At 46.8% G+C, this 15,858-nt stretch overlaps 1 protein-coding gene across 2 annotated transcripts; it reads left to right on the top strand.

The window, feature by feature from the left end:
* The first annotated feature begins 362 nt into the window (after positions 1–362).
* On the top strand, positions 363–15,412 carry Atrip (ATR interacting protein). 2 transcript variants are annotated; one of them, XM_059268715.1, is made up of 13 exons: positions 363–722; positions 1,912–2,042; positions 2,737–2,907; positions 5,566–5,684; positions 7,682–7,839; positions 8,605–8,706; positions 9,081–9,210; positions 9,380–10,057; positions 13,630–13,766; positions 13,921–14,009; positions 14,421–14,501; positions 14,611–14,860; positions 15,247–15,412. In XM_059268715.1, the coding sequence occupies exons 1-13, from the start codon at positions 473–475 to the stop codon at positions 15,312–15,314; spliced, it is 2,364 nt and encodes a 787-aa protein (XP_059124698.1). In that variant the 5' UTR covers positions 363–472; the 3' UTR covers positions 15,315–15,412. The 2 variants fall into 2 exon arrangements, with proteins under 2 accessions (XP_059124698.1, XP_059124697.1); XM_059268714.1 differs by having other exon boundaries at positions 13,918–14,009.
* Positions 15,413–15,858: the final 446 nt, after the last annotated feature.

The following is a 15,858-nucleotide window of genomic DNA, read 5'->3' as shown; positions in this document are numbered from 1 at the left end:
CTACTCTTCCAGCCTCCTCCCAAAAGGAGTCTCTGGATACATGAAAGCTGGGTCAGCCGCGATGAGTGAGCTCAAACAGAGCTAATCCCTGAATGCTGCCTGTCTCATTCAAGAAAGGCGACCTGCTCCTCTACGGCTCGGTGTTCTACGCAATGCCGCCGGGGGCAGGTGCGGTCGGGCAGACGCTCCTCGATCCCGCAACACGGGTAATCCCGATAGCACTGCACAGAGTCCTGGCACAGTAGCGACAGAGCGGTCCTGAGTCGAGACAGGCAGGAACCTGTCAGGTGTAGCCGCGCGCTCTGCATACGTCATCCCTCTGCGTCTGCTAGCTGACAGCTGATTGGCCCGTAGGCTGGGGAGCCGCTCGTAGCTGAGGAGAGCGGCGGCGCGCGGGCGGTTAGGCTAAGTCGGGCTCTCCGCGGACAGGGCTGTGCTTGGCGTCCTCGGACGCTGCGGGCTGAAGGAGGTCATGGCTGGGACACCCGCACCGAACAGTCACAGGAAGCAGAGCGGCGGCCCGGCGCCCTTCCCTGGTCTATCGCGGGCCTTCGAGAACCCTCCGAGTAAGCGGGCCCGGAGCTTCTCTGAGACCACGGTCCCGGACCCCGAAGACCCATTCGGCGCGCACGCGGAATTCACCGCGGACGACCTAGAGGAACTCGACATCCTCGCGTCACAGGCCCTGAGCCAGTGTCCGGTCGCGCCTGGGAACCTGTCCAGTGAGTGCTTATGGGGCCTTTCCCCCGGGGGTGTGCATACCTCTTCCACACCGTGGCTTTGGCACTGGTGTCGTGCACCGATTCCCTTTCTCTTTTTAAGACGGAGGCGCACCCTGATCTAAGCGCGGTTCTATTTCAGAAGGTCTTTTGATGTGGTGCTAAAACATCCAGAAGCCAAAAGACCTCACATACCCAGAATTGAAATATAGACACCTAGACTATTACTTATTTTCCTTGAAACGTGACTACGACCACCTCAAGACTGTCACAGCCCATGTGAGAGGATTTAGATTTTATGCAGCCCACTGTAACCCTTGGACAGCATGATCATGGGAAGTGTCTGGCAGAGGCAAAAAATGATTCTTACACAACGAATAATCTACTTACCCAAAGGTTAGGCATGGCACCAACCACAGGCAATGAGCAAGAAATACCAAAACTTTCCTTCTTAGAGCTTACATTTTTACCTGAAGAGTCAGTGAAATCTCTGAACTGTCAGAAGGATTTGATGGTCCCTTTCCATCTGTACTTAACACTTAAAGCATCTGAAAAAATAGGATTATTCCTGGAAACGTGGACCTCCATCTCTCCAGCAGTATTGCCTGGAAAACCAGGCACTAGAAAACACTCATTGATGTTTTATATGGCAGTAGTTAGCACTACTCTCCACTTGGTGGCGCCCTGCATCACTTTACGTGAATCCATCCCTGGACTCTCCCATAGAATATATCCATGTTGTTCACCACTGTGTCTTTAAAGACCAGCAGAGCCTATGCCTAGCATATTACAGTAAATGATATTAATGACATGTCATAGTTATAGCCAGTGAAATCTCAGCTATTTGCTGAGACTCTTGATATTGGGGGAGGGTGTAAAGGGAGAACATTCAGATATGTTATTTAGTAAGGATTCTTTATAAGTTTATATCATGTTCTGAGATTGGAAAGTGCTGATATTGTTTACTGGGTCTTTCTCAACTTGGCTTTCAAGACAAGCATTTATGACAAAGGTGTGGTATATACTGAGTCCTGAAGTATATATGGGATTTTTTTTTTCTTCCAAGACCAGGTTCTTACTCTATAACTAGGCTAGCCTTGAACTTGAGATCCCCCTGCCTCAGCCTCCCAAGAGCTGGGATTACAGTTCTGTGCCATGATACTCAACTTAATGGGAACTATTTTTTATACAGGTACTCATAATGTCCACCAATTAGATGGGTTATCAAATAGTCCTATGAGGAAAAACAGAGAAAATGCTCCAGTTAAAGATAATTTTGAATTAGAAGTACTTCAGATACAATACAAAGAACTTAAAGAAAAGGTATGTAACTTGTGAGGTTTCTTTCCTTGCTTATTTGGTCTAGTGCTGAGAATTCAACCCAGGACTTTACCTTTACACATGCTATAAACAGAGACATTCTACTGCTAAGCTATACTTCCAGCCCTAACTTGTACTATTTGTAGCTAATTCATTCATTTAGGTATTAAAAAGCATTGTGTAAAATATATAAAAGTTTTAAAACAAGCATCTAGATTCATCCCCCTGAAATGAAAGATTGGGGGAAGGATGCCTGAAATTTTATTTACTCTGTGTAAGCCTGGGTGAGTTTATGTGCACCACATGCATGCAGGTGCCATGATGGTGCTCCTCTGGAACCAGAATTACAACTGGTTGTGCGCCACCCGATGTGGGTACTGGGAAAGGAACCTGGGTCCCCTGCAAGAGCAGTGAGTGCTTTTAGCTGCTAAGCCATCCCTCTAGCCCCTATAACCTATATCTGTATATGAGGGGCACCTCATCATAGTGGTTGGTATTTCATTAGTTTTGTAAGCAATCAGACATCTTTCATATGGCCATTTGTAGGGCCGCTAAGAAAACCAGGAATCTAGCATGGAATTTTAGTTCTGTGGAGTGTGTGGGCGTAATGTTAAATCACAGCTGAAGAATCTGTATGTAAGTGGCAAGTGTGTTCTGAAACTGTTCATGCTGATACCAGCTGGTTGATAATTTACAGTTGAAATCAATGGAAGAAGAAGTCCTAATTAAGAATGGAGAAATTAAAATTTTGCGTGACTCACTGCATCAGACAGAATCCGTTCTAGAAGAACAGAGAAGATCACATTTCCTTCTTGAGCAAGAGAAGACTCAAGCACTCAGTGAAAAAGAAAAGGAGTTCTCTAAAAAGGTGACTCAACATTTGTTTTACATGCTCTGGACAGTAGTTTTGCCTATTCACTAAAGTCCACTAGAAGCAAAAACCAAGGCTGGGTGTGGTGGTACATGCCTTTAATCGCAGGAGGCAGAGGCAGGTGGAGCTCTATGAGCTCTAGGTCAGTTTAGTCTACATAGTGAATTCCAGGCCAGTTAAGGCTACATGGTGAGACAATGTCTCTAAAGATAACACAGAAGCAATAACCAGTGTTGCCTAGAAATAGTCAGCCACTGTTTATCTTAATAAATGGCATGCACCTTTCTTCCAGGGTCTGCCTGTGGTTTGGAAAAGGACTAAGATGAAACTCGGCTTTGCTGTGGTTGTTAGTCTTGGCAGGATAAGTCACTAGCTTAGAATTTGTAGGAATAGGCTTGAATTAGGGTTCTTTGATAGATAAGCAATTCAGTTACTTGGCTTACCAAAAAGGAAATATATTAGCGTCACACCCAAGTCTAGGAAGACAGGGATGTACTGGGGCTTCAAATGACGTAGCCCTTACCAGGCTATGTTTTGATTCTCTGTTATAGACTTACTGCTCTCTCAGTAGTGTGTTCTGACTCCCAGGCTCACGTACATGCATTTCAAAACTCCAGAGCCCAGTTAAGACTTGGCTTACTCAGCCAGGCATGGTAAATACACGTTTGTAATGCTAGCACTTGGGAGGCTGGTACAACAGTGTTACCATAAGTCCAAGGCTAGCCTGGGCTATATGATGGGACTCTGCTTCAAAAAGAGAAAAAAAAAAAGACTGAGGTTCCCTCATCTCTAACTTAAGAGTTTTGTCTTTTGGTTTTTTTTTTTTTTTTGTTTTTTTTTTGGTTTTTCAAGACAGGGTTTCTCTGTAGTTTTGGTGCCTGTCCTGGATCTCGCTCTGTAGACCAGGCTGGCCTCGAACTCACAGAGATCCTCCTGGCTCTGCCTCCCGAGTGCTGGGATTAAAGGCATGCGCCACCACCGCCCAGCTCTAACTTAAGAATTTTAAAGGTGCCCCTGAGTGGTATTAAGCCAGGTACCTGTTTCCAGACTAGTTCTAAAACCAAAGGATAACTATCATTTAAATCCCAGTCAGAGGTAGGAAAGGGAGGTTATGTTCTGCAAAGAAAATGGTAGTATCCAGTATCTACCACCACTTTCCTTCAGAACACCTCTGTGCTCTGTCAAGGATGTGCACCCACATCCCCTTTTTAAAGTACAAGGGAGCAGTGAGGTGGACAGTAACTAGAGTAGTGTCTGCCTTCATTACTTCCTTCAACAAATTTTATATGCACATGTACTTGTACCTACCACAGAACAAAGGTTGTTGGGAGGCGCAAGTGTGACTTTTTCCTGATGTGGTACTATAGCCCAGGCTGGCCTTAAAGTCACTTTGTGGCCAAGAATGCCCTTAAACTTCTGAACTTCCTGCTTCTGCCTCCTGAGTGCTGGGATTAAGGCATAATTGCTGCCATGCCCCGTTTATTTGGTGAGAGACATTACACCTGGGGTACATGATAGGCAAACACCCTTCCGTTTGAGCTACAGGTTCCTTTTCCTCCTCCAGTTAGTCCCTCCCTCTGCTATCCTATTACATGTGTCCTATTACTCTAGTTCCCAACTTGCTTAAGATTTTTTTCCTCTTATGATGCTCTTTCTAGTTTCACAACACACAAACACACAGATCTAAGCACATACATACACACAGATCTAAGCACACACATACACACAGATCTAAGCACACACATACACACAGATCTAAGCACACACATACACACAGATCTAAGCACACACATACACAGATCTAAGCACACACATACACACAGATCTAAGCACACACATACACAGATCTAAGCACACACATACACACAGATCTAAGCACACACATACACACAGATCTAAGCACACACATACACACAGATCTAAGCACACACATACACACAGATCTAAGCACACACATACACACAGGTTTGAGTAAAACTGCCAGATACCCTGCCCAGACTTTGAAGAAAACCTAGGATTCTGTACCCCTAAGTTAATTAACAGAGGAGCAGCCAAGTCCTGTGGAAGCGGAAGAGGATTGGGAGTTTGACAGCAGTTTGGGGAGCAGAATATGTATCATGGTGTGGAGGTGGGGCCCACAAAATATGTTCCTGCTGAGATAGAGCAACTCCCCAAGCTCCATGCTGAGTGCTATACAGTCATCATTTTGTTAACCCCTAGTCCCAGCCAAGTACTCGTTAGAGATTCAGAGTCTTAACAAGTAACAGGGCTGGTTTTTGAATGCTCATTGGCTGCTTCCACTGTAGAGTCGATTTGCCTTTCTAGAGTATATTTCAAGGGAAAATCGGCTAATATTTGAGGACATTTATATTGCAGCAGACTTTGATAATTATTTTTTTATTGTTTTCCTTTATTAGCTTGAAGTTTTGAAGTTAAGGGATTTATTATTGATTTTTTTTTTTGTTTTGTTTTTGAGACAGGCTCTCACTTTGTAACCCTGGCTGCCTCGGAACTCAGTATGTAGATCAGGCTGGTCTCAAACCACACCTGCCTCTGCTTCTGGAGTGTTGGGATTAAAGGCATATGCCACCACACACATATTTTGGGCTATGTGTATACAGTGCTACCACAGATATCTTTCTTTGGCTCTTTCAGCTTCAATCATTGCAGTCTGAACTCCAGTTTAAAGATGCAGAAATGAATGAATTAAGGACAAAACTTCAGAGCAATGAACGAACAAGTAAACGAGCTGCTCCCTCCATTTCCCATGTCAGGTAAGGAGCGTGCCGGACTGGTAGTGTAGCTGGCATAATTCTGTAAAAAGCCCGACAGCTCTCTGGATTGTTCGGAAGGAGGCCCTCCTTCCTAAAGGATGCAGACGTGACTGGATGAGACTAGATGGTCTGAGCCATTCAGTCTAAATGTCCTCACTCCAGGAGTGGGCACCCTGCACCGGCACCAGTGACCCGGGAGTGCTCACCCTGCAGAGCACCAGTGACACAGTGACCCGGGAGTGCTCACCCTGCACGGGCACCAGTGACACAGTGACCCGGGAGTGCTCACCCTACACGGGCACCAGTGACACAGTGACCCGGGAGTGCTCACCCTGCACGGGCACCAGTGACACAGTGACCCGGGAGTGCTCACCCTACACGGGCACCAGTGACACAGTGACCCGGGAGTGCTCACCCTGCACGGGCACCAGTGACACGGGAGTGCTCACCCTGCAGAGCACCAGTGACACAGTGACCCGGGAGTGCTCACCCTACACAGGCACCAGTGACACAGTGACCCGGGAGTGCTCACCCTACACGGGCACCAGTGACACAGTGACCCGGGAGTGCTCACCCTACACGGGCACCAGTGACACAGTGACCCGGGAGTGCTCACCCTGCACGGGCACCAGTGACACGGGAGTGCTCACCCTGCACGGGCACCAGTGACCCGGGAGTGCTCACCCTGCACGGGCACCAGTGACACAGTGACCCGGGAGTGCTCACCCTGCAGAGCACCAGTGACACAATTCCTTGAGACTAGGAAAAGCTGAAAGATAATGTCTAATTCTTTTTAAAAGGGAAAAAGGTTTATTCTGGCTTATAGTTCAGGGAGTCCAGCCCATCATTTGGGGAAGGCACAGCAATAGGAACTCACGGATGAGCAGAACAGGAAGCAGAGAGAGAGGATGCTGGTGCTCAGCTGGTTTCCTCACTCTCCCCTTTTTAGTCAGTCCTGAACCCAGTCTATGGTGTGGTGCCACCCACATTCAGGGTAGACCTTCCTTCAAATTTTGAAAACAGACCAGGCTTCATTTTCATGTAATTTGTTTAATTAACATGCCCCCCCCCCCAAAAAAAAAAAAAAGCATGAGTGTATTTCAGTCCTGGCTGCCTAAAATACTTTTGCTCATTTGTTATCTGGGACCTTTGTCTTACAGCCCCTCCTCTGCTGCCAGATGTGCTCAGCTTGTTAATGATCTGTGCCCTGCCCCTGCCTCCCACAGCATCTGTCAGTGTCACTGTCAGCCTTGACATTTGAGCTCTTTCTGGTATGGAACATTCTCCTGCCCTTGCTCATGTTGGGCAGAGTGTGAAATTGAACTTCCCTTGCCTTGCATGCTTCAGGTGAGACAGGAGAGATGAGGAACTCTGTCTTCACCTCTTCAGCCATCAGCCATAGGAGGAAGGAGGCCTGGGTGTTGTGTGATCTGAGCGCTCAGACTGCCATCCGTGCTGAGGAGTTACTCAGTTTCCAGTACACTTTCTGATAGACCCCTTAGGTTTAAAGATTTTTTTAAAATTTTGTACATCTGTATGTTTGTGTATAGGTATGCATTTGTGAATGCCAGTACCTACAGAGACCAGAAAAGGGCATTGTATTCCCTAGAGCTGGAGTTACAGGCATTTTTGAGCTACCAAACATGGGTCCTCTGCAAGAGCAGTATTTAATCTTAATGCAGGGCTATCTCCAACCTATGATAGACTCTTTTGAAAGTTTTTGGATCCTAAAAATTGGGTTGTTCATTTAAAAAGATTTTTGTGGATTGTGTGGAATTGTAAATAGTAAAGACTAACAGCCAGTATTTTTGGATGCCTAAGAGAATATGAAAATAAATGCTACCTTTAATACAGACTAACATATCCATAATAGATAAAACTTCTAGTCATAATGTCTAGACATGAAAAGTTTAATTGATGTTAGAAATTTCATAGCTGTGTATTTTAAGAGGTTTTAACAGAATCATAACTTTGCTCTCATAGTTAACTCTTTCTAGTCCTAGGAAAGGCTCTTCTGTGGTTATAAAGTCAGAAGCATGCTCTCCACACGTTGGAAAAACAACTTTCCCTACAAAGGAATCTTTTAGTGCTAACATGCCACTCTCTTATTCCTGCCAGACTGAGGAAGGATACAAATTTCTGGTGGAACAAGAGGGTAAGTCAAACTAATAGTAATTGATTGCTATATAGTGGGCTGCCCCTTCTAGTGGCCTAAACAACAATATTTACTTTCTTTTTCAAAATTTCTGCGCATTAGCAGTTTGACACATGGAGATCATATTGAGGCTGGAGAGTCTTTTTTGTTGTTGTTGTGTTTTTCCTCCTGGCTGTCCTGGAACTCGCTCTGTAGACCAGGCTAGCCTCCAACTCACAGAGATCACATGCCTCTACCTCCAAGTCTGGAGAGTCTTTTAAGGTGGCTCTGAGACTCTGCTGTGCTGTTTTATTTTATCTTTAGATACATTGCCGTTCATCCCGCCATCAGCCTTTTCAAATTGCTGCCACTGCTCTCCTGAGAAACTGTAGCCACATTTTTGGTGTCTCTAATTAACAGAGTGCCACACTGTAGGCAAGAGCAGAGTTCTGCCTGTTACAAGCAGGCAGAGCACAGCAGCCTGGATAGAAGTCCCAACCACACTGCTTACTAGCTTATGAACAGCTAATTATGACCTCTATGTGTCTGGGGTTGCTCTATGAAACTAATGGGCTCATATGTGTAAAGCTAGTGATTGCTATTTTCATCATATTGCTTCATTTACAGTGAGGCAAACAGATTTTCTTTTTAGGGATCTGGAGGTATTTGGGCTCTGTTTTGACTGAGTTTGAAGAAGAGATTATCCAGTCTTTTAAATATTGTGTGTAGGAGTTTCTGGAACACCTGTTCTTTTATGTTCAGCTTTTGATTCACATTTTTTTCTAGTTTCAGATAATAAAACCCACAGTCTGAGAGGTAACCCCATGAAGCAAGATATGCAGCAGAAAATTCTTGCTGATAGCTGGATGCAGAGATCAAACACTCAAGGTACCAGAATACCTGCTTTTTGGTATAAGCCTGCATGGTTTCCATTTTCCTCTGTGATACACAGAACTGCCTAGGGAACCATCTGAAAACCCCACCGCAGGCAGTTCTTTAGAGTGTACAGGCACATAAGAGTCTGCAACTTACAAAGAAAAAGCCGGGCAGTGGCACATGCCTTTCATCCCAGCACTCGGGAGGCAGAGGCTGGCGGCCTCTGAGTTTGAAGCCAGCCTGGTCTACAGAGGAAGTTCCAGGACAGCCAGGGCGACACAGAGAAACTCTGTCTCGAAAAACCAAAGGGGGAGAAAAAGAACAAAGGAAGGGAGGGAAGAACTCTCCCGTGTGAGAACATTCTGGAGTCACCTTGTCTTTTGCAGGTTCTATTTTGATAAACCTGCTCCTGAAGCAACCTTTGGTCCCAGGGTCATCTCTAGGTCTCTGTCACCTCCTGAGCAGTTGTTCTGAGGTTCCTGCTGGCACCCTCTTGCCGCCACCAGGGCTCAGTAGGTAAGCATGAGACTCCTGAAAAGCTTGTTTGAGAAAGAGTTCCCACAAAGTATATGCCTTTCTGGTTCTGGCCAACATGGGAGATTAATGGCATGTTTGGGGAAACTAGAGAACTTGGCAGACAGGTGATTTTGAGTCCTTGACCTAATCTGTTTTCTTTTGTTTCCAGTACCTTGGCTGGGATTTCAGGCCTCAGGACCATCAGTTCTCGTGATGGGTCGTTTTCCCTCTCTGCCCTGAGAGAAGCACAGAACTTAGCATTCACTGGATTAAATCTGGTTGCCAGGAGTGAGAGCTCACATGATGGAGACCTAGGAAAGGGAAGCAGAAGAGTCTTCCCACTCTGCCAGCTTCCTGGGGCTGTGCACCTCCTCCCACTTGTACAGTTTTTCATCGGCTTACACTGCCAGGCTCTGCAAGATTTAGCCCCAGCTAAGAAGAGTGGGGCGCCTGGGGACTCTCCAACACATACCTCCTGTGTGAGCTCTGGGGTAGAGACCAGCCCAGAGGACTCCATTTATCACCTGGAAAGCTTCTCTGTGGCTTCACTCAGCATCCTTCAGCACCTGGTGTGCCACAGTGGAGCAGTTGTCTGCCTGTTACTGTCAGGCATGGGGACAGATGCTGCTGCCAGGGAAGGAAACCTAGTTCAGACTTGTACAGATACGATCTCAGCCTCCAGGGAGGATGCTCATGACCAAAAACAGCATCCACTATTGAAGATGCTTCTTCAACTGGTGGCTTTCTCTTCTACAGCATCAGGTCATTTTCAAGCCAATGTCCTGAGCCAGTGCCTCAAAGTTTTGGTGAAATTAGCTGAAAACGCTTCCTCTGATTTCTTGCCCAGGTATAAAGACTCACAGGAGGCATGATTCCCTATGGGTCTGCCCTGACCTCTTGAGGTCTAACCTGTGGCTCTTGTACTTTGTTCACATCTTGACTTAATTCTACTATTCAGCTATGGCTTGATTCAGGGAATTCTGAAGTGATGGGAAGGGGGCCAAGTAAGCAGAGCACATGGAATAAGGCTACCGTAAGTGTCCTGCCATGACAAAGGCTGAGTTAAAAGGCCTTTGAACCTGAGATGTGGATCAGGTGAAGAACATGGCACAACATATTTAAATTTGGTAGAGTTCTGTAAGGAAGCAGAGTACCAGGAGTGTCTGCAGCCATGAGCTGACCTTGCCAGGAGTCTGTCAACCTTGTGTCCACATCTGTTGAGTCAGGTCACTTGCTTCTTAAGAGGAGTTTGTTGGAGGTGATAGTATAATGAATCTAGCTCACAAAAAAAAACCAGTTGTTATAAATTACTAATCTGGGGTGCTGGAGAGATTGCTCACCAATTAAGAGCTCTTGTTTTTCTTGCATAGGACCTGGGTTCAGTTCCCAGGTACCCACATAGTAACTCACAAACATGTGTTACCCTAGTCCCAGGCAATCTAGCAGGCATACATGTGGTGCACATACATGCATGTAGGCAAAACATTCATACACATAAAGTAAAATAAGTAAATGAATCTTAAACCCTGTCTCGAAAAACAAAACAAAACAAAACAAAAAAAAGTTATAAATTCCTAACTTGAGTTTAGAGCATTGAGGGCAAGATAGGGAGAATTATAAACACTGCCCAGCCTGCATGCTTGCAAGAGGCCAATTCTTACGTTAAAATAATACCGCTGCCTAGGTGCAGCTTCTGTCTAGTCTCTGCCGGGTATCATGGCCTATGCCTTTAATTCAGCATGTGGCAGGCAGAGACAGGTGGATCTCTGAGTTTGAGACCGGGCAGAGCTATACAGTGAAACCCTGTCGCAAAAAAATGAAGTCTTAGCCGGGCGGTGGTGGCACACGCCTTTAATCCCAGCACTGGGGAGGCAGAGGCAGGCGGATCTTTGTGAGTTCGAGGCCAGCCTGGGCTACCAAGTGAGTTCCAGGAAAGGCGCAAAGCTACACAGAGAAACCCTGTCTCGGAAAAAAAAAAAAAAAAAAAAAGTCTTACATCTGAGCTCAACTTTTTTTTTTTTTTTTTTTTTTTTTGAGACAGGGTTTCTTGTGTAACCAGGCTAACCTTGAACTCAGAGATTCATCTGCCTCTGTCTCCTAAGTGCTGGGATTAAAGGTGTGCGCCACCACTGCCTACCCAACATTCCAATTTCTTAGAAGTGCTTCTGGATCATGTTTTCCACATAGTATTTTCTGGCCAGTTTTATCTGTCCTAAAGTGATATATGAAATTGAACACAGTACTTGAGTATAGTATAGACAATAATAGGGGCAAAACTGCCATCCACAGGCCCCACTTACACTGGCTAGTTGCCTATTTCCTATGTACTTAATGAATGAATACCAGAAACCACAGTTTCCCAATTCTGTTAGCAGACCACTCACTGTGTTCCTGTTCTGTTGACCATAGGGTATTCAGAACTCTTATCTAATGTTTCTACTGGCCAGACACAAGTGCTTCATTCCCTGGCTCAGGGGACACTCCTGACTGCACTCTGTGCTTTACACAGAGCCTGGCTCAGTCTAAATGCTCAGTCAGTGTTTGTTAAAGAAACCCTATGTTGAAGTAGGAAAACTTGTTTAAAAATGCCACAGGGAACATGTTAGGACAGTTCCGAGCCAGTTATTACGATAAGCCACTGCCCCATCGCTTTCAGACATAGCCCTCCACAAAATACTTCTCTGTAGATTTCATGTGCTCAAGATGAACTGCACAGCTTCCTTTTTACCTTCTGGTGAAAGCCAGGGTGGATGCTATCGGGGCTGTAAAGCAGGATAGAAGTAGCCAGGAAACCTGCAGTCTGCCCTTCAGGCTTGAAAACCCTTACCCAGAGAGCATGATTCATGTACTTCTGTATACTGCTGCGATGTGTCACTTGTTTCTATTTCTTTTTTCTTTTTGTGATTTTTCAAGACAGGGTTTCTCTGTGTAGCTTTGCGCCTTTCCTGGAACTCACTTGGTAGCCGAGGCTGGCCTCGAACTCACAGAGATCCGCCTGGCTCTGCCTCCCTGGGATTAAAGGCGTGCGCCACCACCGCCTGGCTTCTATTTCTTTTTTTGAAACAGCCTGTCTACATACCCCTCCCTACTTGGCCTGGCAAAGAGCCACAGTACCTGGCAACTAAAGAATGCCCAATTTCTTGCCTGTTTGTAGAATGTGCTGTAAAACAGGAGCTGGAGAGATGGCTGAGTGGTTAAGAGCACTAGTTGTGCAGGGCAGTGGTGGTACTCGCTTTTAATCCCACCACTGGGGAGGCAGAGGCAGGTGGATCTCTGTGAGTTTGAGGCCAGCCAGGGCTACACAGAGAAACCCTATCTCGGGGGGAAAAAAACAAACAAAAAAAAAGAGCACTTGCTTTTCCAGAGGTCCCGGGTTCAATTCCCAGCACCCACACGGCAGCTCACAACTCTGTAACTCCATTTTCAGGGGACCTGACACCCTCACACAGACATACGTGCAGGCAAATACCAATGCACATAGAAAAAAATAAATAAAATAAAAAGGGAAAAAAAAGTGCTATAAAACAAGTTTACCCTAAATAGTGAGCCTTTGCTTTCCAATGACACACTGAGATGCCATATATGTACAGACTGATACATACATACAGCCTCAGAGTCTCTGAGGTAGCCTCTCTCCCACCCACCAGTTCTCCCTCATGCTGATGTAGGTAGTGTGGATAGAGCAAATCTAGCTCTTGGACCTGGTTCCTTGGCCATAGCCATCCTTTGTGAGACCTGAGGGGGAAATAACACTCATTTTCATTCTCTCTCTCCCTCCCTCCCCCACACACACATACAGTGCGCCCCATAGTAGGTACCTTTTCATAGTAGGTAACAGAGACCAGTGTTTTCTGACAAGTTGAGAAAATGGTTTTCCTTGTTCTGTGAATGGCTTAAGACAGAGTGGTAGCCACATCCATGCTTGTTACTTTTAGAGCCCTGGCCAGTCCTGTGGTGTTAGACAAAGAACATTTCTCATGCTGAAGATACGGACCTGCATCCCTGTTGAGAGCAGATGCAGGAAAGGGCCTGGGGTGTGGTCATGCAGCCCAGATCTAGGCAGTCCTGTCCCATTTACTTGATACAAAGCCACATAAGGGCCTATCTTCTTTTTTAGGGTGAATGAGGGATTGTGATATGGTGGTGAGACTCAGTTGCATGTAGCCCAGGCTCATCTCCAACTCATTGTGTGGTGGATTCTGCCTCTGCCCCCTAAATGCTGAGATTATAGGCACGTGCCCCCACCCCCCACTGAAGGCTTGTCATTTTTAAGCCACAGCAGTCCTGTAGTAAAGGTTAGTACCTGTCTACTGTGACAGTCTTAAAGCAAGTAGGCTATGGCCAGGCCAGCATTTGAACCCATGTCTCACTGCATTAAGTGTCCTTTTGGAGTGTGTCCTAACTGTGCCCATCCTTCAGGTTCTCCTGTGTGTTGCCAATGTTACCACAGTGCCTCAGCTCAGAGCTGCCACTGCCATGTGTGCTACTGGCTGCTGAGCTGCTCTCAGTCCTGGTGGATCATGACAGCCTTGCACAGCAGCTGTGCTCCCATTCAGGTAAAGTAGGGCAGGCTGAGTCTCAACTATCCTGGAGTGGGAGGGAGGGATGGGGCAGGGACAGGTTCAGAGCCTCTCAAGGGCTTCTGCACTTGGACCTCAGGCTACAGTGAAAAGGGGAACCCTGAGTAAGGCTGAGCATCCTTTTCAGAAGGCTGCCTTCTCCTGAGGCTGTACATGTACATCACATCAAGGCCCGACAAAGTGGCCTCAGAGAAACAGTGGCTTCAGCTGGAACAAGAGGTAAGACTGGGAGACTTTGAGAGACTGCTACCCTTCACCCCTTCCTAAGAGCCCAGGGTCTCCTTTCCTCCTGTGGGAAAATGGGAGCTACAGTTAATTTTGATTAGTTTGTCCAACAGCAACAGGTAAAATTTAGGGGTCCTCACACAGATGCAATACACATGTACCCAGGATTACAGTGGACTCTGCAGAGTTGTCTGATAATGCTGCCTGGGCTTTGGGGCCTGATCCTAGTCCCAGAAGTGGGTAAGCTGTTGAGATTCAGGTCGGAAAGCCTCAGACTGCCACTACTCAGACCCAACTTGTGCAGGCAAGCAGTTGGAGAAGTAGCGAGAACTCCTTAGAAATGTCTGAGAAAGCCCTGGTGACCTGTCTATTCTGCAAGGGACAAACCATCTCTTCTTGTTCCAGGTGGTATGGCTCTTGGCCAAGCTGAGTGTGCAGAACCCTTCCCCCACAGGCGTTGGTTCTGACTGCCAATGCAATGTAGAGGTGAGTGGCCGGGACCAACAACATGGTAGCTCAGTTGGTTACCCAACTTCCCTGAAGTGGCTAGGCTGAAAAAGTCAGTAGACCTCAGTCTGTGCCCTCTCTTCCCCAGGCAGTCAGAGTGCTCACCGTGATGCTGCACAGACAATGGCTGACTGTACGGCGGGCAGGGGGTCCAAGGACCCACCAGCAGAAGCAGACGGTACGCTGTCTGCGGGACACTGTGATGCTGCTGCATAGCCTATCTCAGAAGGACAAGCTCTTTACTGTGCATTGTGTAGAGGTCCTGCATCAGTATGACCAGGTGATGCCAGGGGTCAGTATGCTGATTCGAGCCCTTCCTGATGTGACCGACTGTGAAGGTAAGCCAGCAAGAGGAGCCTGTCCTAGCTAGCCCTCATGTGCCTCTGCCTGATGCTCATGAAGTGTCAGACTCCTGTGCTGGACTTCTCTCCCTACCACCTGAGCCATTCCTGGCACTGTGGACATGACCTTCCTGCTCTGATTCTTTGAGTATGCTAGGTTGTCCTTTGATCATGTCTATTGAACTGGCCTAGCTGAGCCACGGTTTTTCCAGAAATGTCTGTCCGAATTGCTTTTGTATCACTTTTGCTCACAGTAGCTGAGGGAGCAAAGCCTGGGCATGGAAGGGACTGGTTAGTTCCTGTGTTGCTAGGGGAGGATGGGTAGACCTCCGAACCTCAGCACCATCAGGTTTAACCTCAGGACCCTCTTCCTTCTGGTTTAGAGGCAGCCCTGGATGACCTCTGTGCTGTGGAGACAGATTTGGAAGACTCTGAAATGGACTGTAGCTGAGGGCCTGAGCATCCGGCCACAAGGTGGCACCAGCTCCCACCACGCTGTCTTTGCTATATCCACTGATTAAAAACTGAAGTTCCTGCTGAGAACAACAACTTTGTTTCCTGAGTCTAATTTGTGTGGCTGAGAAGGAGGGATACAGCAGACTAGGAACTAGCTTGATTAGATGCCTCTCCTTCCCTCCCCTGCTGGAGTTGAGATGGTCTCCATGGTTACTAATCTGCCTTGAGGAAAAACCCTGCCCCTCTTCGCGGAATTATCCTGAGTCATAGCTTTGGGCTGGGGCCATGGGAAAAAAACTTGGTTGTGTAGCCTAGCCGAGAAGGCAGCCCTTTCCTAGGAAGGCCTGGGAAAGTGGGCCAAGAACTAGGAAAAGGCACAAAGAGTCATGGCAGAGACTCACAGGCATGGTTGAATCCCGGAGACAACTCCGTTTAAGTGGGTTGTCAGTGTGGGAGCACTAGTCTGTTTTATCTGCCAACAGGATCACAGCTGTGGATCTAAGGCCTTTAGGGTGCTTGGAGAGAGAGAGAGAGGAAGG

Source organism: Peromyscus eremicus, chromosome 7 (genome assembly GCF_949786415.1).
Source record: "Peromyscus eremicus chromosome 7, PerEre_H2_v1, whole genome shotgun sequence".
Classification (NCBI taxonomy): Eukaryota; Metazoa; Chordata; class Mammalia; order Rodentia; family Cricetidae; genus Peromyscus; species Peromyscus eremicus.
The sequence above is the reverse complement of the archived record's forward strand: the minus strand, read 5'-3'. Positions and strand labels throughout refer to the sequence as shown.

Coding starts and splice junctions, on each gene's coding strand:
- Atrip (XM_059268714.1), top strand. CDS start 473: ATGGCTGGGACACCCGCACCGAACAGTCACAGGAAGCAGAGCGGCGGC. Junction 7,840..8,604: donor ATTTCTGGTGGAACAAGAGG/GTAAGTCAAACT, acceptor ATTTTTTTCTAG/TTTCAGATAATAAAACCCAC. Junction 10,058..13,629: donor TCCTCTGATTTCTTGCCCAG/GTATAAAGACTC, acceptor CCCATCCTTCAG/GTTCTCCTGTGTGTTGCCAA.